This window comes from Phoca vitulina, unplaced genomic scaffold (assembly GCF_004348235.1).
Source record: "Phoca vitulina isolate PV1807 unplaced genomic scaffold, GSC_HSeal_1.0 scaffold25, whole genome shotgun sequence".
In the NCBI taxonomy this organism is placed as follows: domain Eukaryota; kingdom Metazoa; phylum Chordata; class Mammalia; order Carnivora; family Phocidae; genus Phoca; species Phoca vitulina.
The window spans coordinates 9,253,563-9,261,796 of record NW_022589728.1 but is presented as its reverse complement, the minus strand read 5'-3'; the positions used below and the strand labels follow the sequence as shown (position 1 = coordinate 9,261,796).

At 46.0% G+C, this 8,234-nt stretch overlaps 1 protein-coding gene across 1 annotated transcript; it reads left to right on the top strand.

The window, feature by feature from the left end:
* The first annotated feature begins 362 nt into the window (after positions 1 to 362).
* PENK (proenkephalin) lies at positions 363 to 5,599 on the top strand. The gene is made up of 4 exons (XM_032421754.1): positions 363 to 490; positions 575 to 631; positions 1,110 to 1,250; positions 4,644 to 5,599. Exons 2-4 carry the CDS (start codon positions 593 to 595, stop codon positions 5,304 to 5,306), a joined length of 843 nt encoding a protein of 280 aa, XP_032277645.1. The 5' UTR covers positions 363 to 490; positions 575 to 592; the 3' UTR covers positions 5,307 to 5,599.
* Positions 5,600 to 8,234: the final 2,635 nt, after the last annotated feature.

The following is an 8,234-nucleotide window of genomic DNA, read 5'->3' as shown; positions in this document are numbered from 1 at the left end:
GACCACCCACCGCCCCAGGAGGAGGCGGAGAAAGGGCAGGTTCACTAGCCCAAAGGGTCTCCAGCACATTCCAAAAATCTAAGACCGTCCACCTGCCCCTCTTAACGCCTCCACCTTGGCTTTGTCCCTGGAGCCCGCACCCCCACGGAGTGCAATTTCACTGACCTCACTCGGGGAGTATTTGATGTCATCCCACTCTCTCCCCACATGTCCTAACTGCCTCGGTGTGTCACCCAGCCGCGAGCTGAGCCACCCCGCGCCCCCCACCCCCGGGACGCTTGCAGGGGCCCGGACGGACCCCTCCCACGAGGACGTCGGCGCGGGGCTGGCGTAGGGCCTGCGTCAGCTGCAGCCCGCCGGCGATTGGGGCGCGCTCGCCTCCTTGGCTTGGGGGTTAATTATAAAGTGGCTCCAGCCGCCACCAGCCCCGGGACAGCGAGGCCAGGCGAGGCAGGCGCTCTGAGCCCCGCAGACGCAGAGGACCGCGACGGTGAGGCCCGCGTCTACCCGCGCACCCGGACGCTTCGCCCCGACGCCCGCCGGGCTCACACCTGCCTTCTTCTCTCCCTTCCAGAGCAGTGCTTGGGACCCGATGTCTCCGACCAACCTGCGCCATCCGATCGCCGTCAACGTGAGTGAACTTGTCCAAATTGCGCTTTTGCTGCGTGCGTTTGGGCCCGTCTGCCTGCGGTTTTTTTTTTTCCCCCGGCGTTTCATTCATTGCATGGGGTGCCCCAACTTTCTTCTGGTCCCTGTTTGTGAGCCGGGTGAAAGCCCCCCACCCCCAAGGCTCCCGTTCTCTCGCATTTGGTGTTCGCATTCGGGTATTCTCTCCAGAATCCTCCTGAGGCAGTGGAAGTCCGGAAAGACAGCCGAGCGCCTGGGCATCGCCGGGTTCGGGGTGGCAGTGTTAACCTGGGAACCGCGAGGCGATCTGCCCCTGGGCTTCCAGGAGCGGCGTCGACCGGGCGGGCGGGGGCCCAGGAAGGCGCATCCTTGCGACCTCTTGCTCGACAATCCGCAGCTGGGACTGTCCCGGCGAGGGTTCCCTCGGAGGGACCCGCTTTGCGCCCTGCACGCTCGGAGTTCGCGTCCCTTTCTCCCTGCAGCCCATGGCGCGGTTCCTGAGACTCTGCACTTGGCTGCTGGCGTTCGGCCCGGGGCTCCTGGCGACCGTGAGGGCGGAATGCAGCCAGGACTGCGCGACGTGCAGCTACCGCCTGGCGCGCCCGACCGACATCAACCCCCTGGTGAGTGTAGCCGCGGTGGGTGGGCTGGTGGCGGAGTCAGTGCGCACACAGCCTGGCCTGAGGCCGCAGGGCGCATCGCCTGGACGCCATCGGTCCCGCCGCGCGGCGCCGATCTCTGGTGACGCAGGTGTCCGACTGTTCCCCGAACGCTGACAAAAGTCCCGCTCTAGCTCTCAGCTTCGGGACCCGCGACCATTTGGGACGGGGGAGGGCGGCAGTGTTGCCACACAAACCAAGTTCGTTTTAACCCTGGGGATGCAGAAGCCCCGAGATGTGCTCTCTTTTGCGTCTTGGAGAGCACTAGGTTGTCGCCCCACCTGTCCCAAGGAAGATGCTCAGTCACCTCAGTTCCTAACATATCCCACTAAGGGCCCCTTGCACACAATCCATCCTCCCATCCTTCCTGCAAATAATGTCATTTTTTATTAGTGACATTTCGTTGTCTTTCTTTGGATTTCATTTCTCCAGTCCTTTCATCCTCAGATCCCTCAAGCCCTTCCCCTCACCTGTGGATAGGAGAGAGGAAAGGGTTGGGACCGGGAGGAAGGGAGAGGAAGGGGGGGTGCACAGTAGACCAGAGAGAAAGAGATCAGCACGTCTTACAGGCAAGTGACTCTGGAATTCAACTTCTGTCTTATCTTGGGTGTACTTTTGTAATAGTTACTAAGACAACAGTTTAATTTGGCTATGAAATAGGCACAGGAGAGGTGGCCAGGGTCAAAGAGGTGACAACAATGCAAAGATAAACTACATGACTGGAGCTGGGGGTGGAGGGGAGAAGCTGAAAACAAAAAGAATACTCATTCTGGTCAGAGTCCCTGTGCTCTTAAATCGCCCCTGGTGCTCTACTGAATCGGAATCTCTGAATTTGGGACCCCAGGAAGCTTCAGTTTAACTCGCTCCTCCGGTGATTCCTTTGCACTGTCTTCTCAATTTGTGGAAATTGTGTGATGACTTAAAAGGCTCAGTAGAGAATAATGTATTAATCCAAGGAGTTAAGTTCCTCATTTGAGCCTTTGAAGAAATTTTGTGATGTAGATGCGTAAAACAGGGATGAAAATTAAGGAAAAGATTTCCACAAAACCCAAGGCATACATTTCAGGTTAAATGTTTGCTTGTTTCGCTTGAGTTACCTGATCTACTTCATTCCATTTGTGCAGGTACCAACATGGCCTTAAAGAGAAGACACAGAGTAGGGCTTTGTATTTAAACCATGATGAAATGTGGCATCTTAAATAGGGGTAACACTCCCCTTCATCTGTCTTTTGTCTTTCTGATTTGTTTAACCGATTGGTTTTTTTTATTGGGGTTTACATGTAGGGTTGTTATTTTCTCTGTGACAAAAGGCTTTGTTAACGACTATGTTGTTGGTATTATAGCAGTTCTAGAATTTCAGCTCAGATGCAGAAGACAGGAGAAATGAGGCTGCCTAACTAAAACTATGTAGAATCAACATAACAAATATTGAGGCTCTACCACCTGAAAGACACTCGTGCTTGGTTCTCTGGTGGATGCAAAGCTAAGCAGCCACGCCATGATTGATGTCCAAATTGAATTTACTGTCTGATATGATCTTGACCATAGAACACAGAGTGTGATAAATACTACCAAAAAAATGCATAGACCTATAAAGAGGCTTATAAGTTAATGTGACTTCTTTAGTATGAGTGTTTTATTCTGCTTATTTGTCATTATTTCTTTTTGAAGGAATCCCAACATTAAAAAGCCTTTTGGTAATAGTATACAAAATATTCAATGGTAATTTTTGGCAATGAGATCATTTACATTTCATTTTAAAATGGAAATGTTATGGACACCTGAACATCTTACGTTTTTAATGATGTTTTTATTTCTTAGGTATCAAGAATAACACGGGATCACTTTAACTGGATCATCTTTAGATTTTTATATATGCATATATTTAATTTTCTTGGACACAAAGCTTAAATTATTAAGAGCTGGTGAAATGCTCACAATGCAAGAAATGTGAAAATAATATGTGTGTATTTTATATAAATTAATATGCCAATATATATTTTTTTAAAGATTTTATTTATTCACCTGACAGGGAGAGACACAGCGAGATTGGTAACACAAGCAGGGGGAGTGGGAGAGGGAGAAGCAGGCTTCCCGCTGAGCAGGGAGCCTGATGTGGGGCTTGATCCCAGGACCCTGGGATCATGACCTGAGCCGAAGGCAGCCGCTTAACGAATGAGCCACCAGGAGCCCCTATACCAATATATTTTTAAATACAAAGAAAGGACCCAGTTTCTAAATCAAGGGTCTGTAACCTGCGTTCTATAAGTATACTTCAAGCAGCTATCGAAAGCCTGAAGTGCCCAGAAATATTATATAGACTTTATAAATGCTCATGCAATATTAGTTCTCTTTTTTCATACCCAAGTGATCTGTCAAATAGAAGAGAATCTTAACAAAATTATTAGAACATATAGCCTAAATCTTACAATGATTAGGATTTAATTATTATATAATAAAAAGAAGGAATTATATACAGATCATTTCTCATTCCCATTTTGTCAGGTAATATGATTTCCATTGGGGGAAAATAAAAACTTTTTTGTACACCAGTAACTAAATGTTAAGAAACATGAATAATGTGTGAACATTTGTATATGATAATTTCATATCAGAGCTCATCATTACAAACATTTGGTTCAAGGTGATTAAATCTGTTTTAATTTGTTTAAATCTGTTTTCAATCAAGCAGGGGGAGCAAAGCATCTCTACATTCAGCAAATCAATATGTCATAATCCAAATACTTCATAGGACTTAAATTGAGTTTTAGAATGTCTTTCTTTTCCAATTTGTTTTGAAATTGTTTTTCTTTAAAGAATGAAAGTAATATTTGCAGGAATATTAGATGCCATTCCAGATAGAATAGTAACACAAGAAAGTAACCAAACCTTATATTATTAATATTGATTTTACTTGTAAGACAAGAAGATAAAAGGAATCGGGATGATGTCCCTAATTAGGTAAAGAGAAGTTTCTCCCTCTTGGTTAGAAAAAGCTCAAACAAAATGCGATCAACGGTGGAAAATTATCCAGTGAAATTAGATAGTGCCGGCAGCCAATCTAGGTTAAAATTGGGTGGAAAAGGTCTTTTACAATATTGAAATGGCATGGCAGATACAATCTGTTAAAATTCTAAAGAAAAATTCTAATGTGATTCAATTAATTACCCACAAAGATTCCATTTCCCTTTGATTTGCCTGTTCGGTATATTGAAAAGTTGTAGTAAGAAAATGGCAATTACTTTATTGTATGAGAGTTTCCATATCAAAGCACACATGCTGTGGTTCACAAAAACGTGTTTACCTAATGAAATCAGAAAAGCCTCTTGGTATCACTAAATGGAATTCTTTTCCTAGGCTTGCACACTCGAATGTGAAGGGAAGCTTCCCTCTCTCAAAACCTGGGAAACCTGCAAGGAGCTCCTGCAGCTGTCTCAGCTGGAGCTTCCCCAAGATGGTGCCACTGCCCTCAGAGAGAGCAGCAAGCCCGAGGAGAGCCACGTGCTGGCCAAAAAGTATGGGGGCTTCATGAAAAGGTATGGAGGCTTCATGAAGAAAATGGATGAGCTTTATCCTCAGGAGCCGGAAGAAGAGGCCAATGGAGGGGAAATCCTCACCAAGAGATATGGGGGCTTCATGAAGAAGGACGCAGAGGAGGAGGACGTCCTGGCCAACTCCTCAGACCTGCTCAAAGAGCTGCTGGGAACTGGGGAGAACCGAGAAAGTGCACCCCACCCAGAGGATGGTGAGGATGAAGAGGTGAGCAAGAGATACGGGGGCTTCATGAGAGCTTTAAAGAGAAGCCCCCAGCTGGAAGAAGAAGCCAAAGAGCTGCAGAAGAGGTATGGGGGCTTCATGAGAAGAGTCGGTCGCCCCGAGTGGTGGATGGACTACCAGAAAAGGTACGGGGGCTTCCTCAAGCGCTTTGCCGACTCTCTGCCCTCCGACGAAGAAGGCGAAAGCTACTCCAAAGAAGTTCCTGAGATGGAGAAAAGATATGGAGGATTTATGAGATTTTAACCCCCTTGGCAGCCAGTGACCCCCAGGCCCCAGCAAGCCTTCCTCTGCCCCCTATTATCGCGCATTGCTTGCATTGTAGAGCTGCCTTTATTGTCTGGATAACTAACTATACAACCTGACAGTGCTCACTTCAGGTTCTATGTTCTCTTGACCATGTTTATGCTCAGTATTGGTCTATTGCAGCTGTGTCGTTTTCATGCTACAATGATGTTGTTCCCTTGTCCTTTATTTTTGACAAAACATCAATAAATGCTTACTTGTAAATAGATACAATAAACCCATTACCCCAGCTGCATGACATTCGTGTAAGTTTCTTCTTCTCTGAGGCCCTCACTCGCCTTCCGGTTCCCACGGTAAATCCTAAGGTTAAAAACACTGAAGCCATCTGCTTTGGGCAGGATCATCACTGGCCTCCTTCTCTTCCAACAGCCGAGGCTGCAAAACCATTTCTCATGTAATTCCTTGTGTATAAAATCCTAGATGAGTTAACACGTTGAGCAAAGTACAGTGCATTTCCACTCTCAATTCTGGAAATCAGACACAGCAAGAAAAACCAAAGCCTAATAGAGAAACTAGCTATGCCCTCCTATATAAGGAAATCTGCACTTACATCCAGAGGTGTATGTCTGTTTTCTTCAGCAAAGTATTTTAGAAGTTAATAAGAAATGAAAGATAATTTAGCCCCATTTCACAAATGCAGATGAAGCCCAGAGAGGCTAAATTGCTGAGTCAAGGTTGCCCAGCATTTGAAGGATAGAAATAGAATGAAGAGCCGAAATTTCATCTTGTTCCCGAGCAATGTCCTTACACTCCCGCTCCCAATCTCTCACTCAGGCCACTACCAAGAATTGGAAGAACTTGGGACTGTATATTGTTCACTAGTGTATATCCTTACACCACAACCAGTGTGAGTTCTCCAGTATCTGACAAATGGACATATGAGTGAATAAAGGAATGAATGAGGAATTTGGTGACCAGATCACTGGAAATGGTATTATGGATGTTTTAGAAGGCAAATTATCACACAAAGAAGTTTATGGCCACTTCATATTAATTAAACCATTTGGGAAAATATTCAGGAACAATAACAAAAAAAGTAACATGTCCTCCTTTTTTCTAATTGAAACCACCTGCAGCTAAACTCCCATCTACTAGGTCATTTATCCAGGACCCTTCCCCATTCTCTCTTTTGGTGTGCTTCCCCCAAAATTCTGTCCTGCAGTCCACAAGTGTGCAAGCCTGTGTGCTCCACTCTGATGAGGCAGCTCCACTGTCCTGGGCAGTCTGTCCCTCTGAGTCCAGCCCTGCTGGGGTCCCTGGGACATCAAACATGGCCATGCACTATTAGAAAACTCTTCTCCTCCTGATCAGTGCAAGAGGTAATGGTCAACGCCATTCAGAGCCATACCACCACCTATCTTACTGGTCCCTGGCAAACTAACTTTTTCTTCCAGCTGAGAGCCCTCTCCTTTTGAACTAGAAATGGAAGTAATGTAACTGTTGGAAGCAGATCAGGAAAAAGGTGATAAACAGCAATAGGGATGCTGAGCATTCAGTGCTCAGTATTGGTCTATTGCAGCTGTGTCGTTTTCATGCTACAATGATGTTGTTGCCTTGTCCTTTATTTTTGACGTGAGCAATAGGGATGGTAAGGCTGTAGCACTTTGGAGGTATTAGATCTCCAGTCAGTCTTAGCCAATTGTTTCCCTGAGAAATGCCAGCATGATATTGCCAGACTTCGCCAAGGAAATCCGAAACCCAGGTCTTCGTGGTAATAGCCCAAGTTTTTAATTTGGGTCATTGATTCCATTTAAAACAGTGTGGACCAAACAAAACCCATCTGCAGGTCAGATTGGAGAGACATGGGGCTAGTCTTATGAGAAAAAAAGTCACTTAATTCTCTCCCCTAGGGCAAAGGATACCCAAACCTTGGAAACAGGAATCCAGCCTGTGTCCTAGAGATGGCAAGAGTAAAATGCCCTTGTCCCTCCATGATAAGATAGTAACATAGTTATTATAATAATACAACATGTATTATACACACACGCACACACACACATATCTCATACAATAGGGTTTGAGAAAATCACAATTTTCACAATCAAATGAATACAATATTTTTCAAATCAAGCACAATTCTTTATGGAGGAGCCCCTTTTTTTCTAATTTGGGGTAGCTGTGTAGACCAGACTAAAAACCTCAGAGTGGTTAACAGACCTGTCACTTCTTTTGCCACCTGTCACCTCTGCTAAGGGTCCTTCAGTTCCTGGGGCAGGACAGTGTCACTCACTCTTGTATTTCCTCCCCCTCTTCACACCTGATGGAAAATGAAGAATGTAGAGGATGCGCCACAAATGTTTAGGAAGGGAGAGAACAGAGAAGAGAGACAGGGAAACAGGAAAAGAAGAAAGAAAGAGGAAAAGATGGTCAGCCTCGAGGGTGCCTTCTCTCTGGCTGCCCATGAGGCTACCTGCTCCGCGTGGAAGGTCAAATGCAGTCGAGCCTCACAGTAAGTATCACAGTTGTCCAGGAAATGTGACCCGAGGGGTGCTCTACGGGTCTTCCTGGGTCCCCAAATATCTCTCTCGTTGTCGGCCTACAGCCTGAAATCCATCATTAGAGTTTTGCGCCTTTAACCTTTAAAGGCTTTGATTTTCAAGAATGTTCTAATCAGGGACGCCTGGGTGGCTCAGCCGGTTAAGCATCTGCCTTCGGCTCAGGTCATGATCTCAGGGTCCTGAGATCAGCGGGGAGTCTGCTTCTCCCTCTCCCCCTGCCTGCTTCTCTCCCTGCTTGTGTTCTCTCTCTCTCTCTCTCTCTCTCTCTCTCTCTCTCTCGCTGTCAAAAAAAAAAAAAAATTTTAAAAAAAAAAAAAAAAGAAAGAAATGTCCTAATTGGATTCCCAGGAGCCTTTGCCTGAATCATCGG

Bases quoted from the DNA above. Each gene is read 5' to 3' on its own strand.
- PENK (XM_032421754.1), top strand. From the start codon at position 593: ATGTCTCCGACCAACCTGCGCCATCCGATCGCCGTCAAC. The intron at 632-1,109 runs GTGAGTGAACTT...TTCTCCCTGCAG, and splicing joins GCCATCCGATCGCCGTCAAC to CCCATGGCGCGGTTCCTGAG. The intron at 1,251-4,643 runs GTGAGTGTAGCC...TTCTTTTCCTAG, and splicing joins CGACCGACATCAACCCCCTG to GCTTGCACACTCGAATGTGA.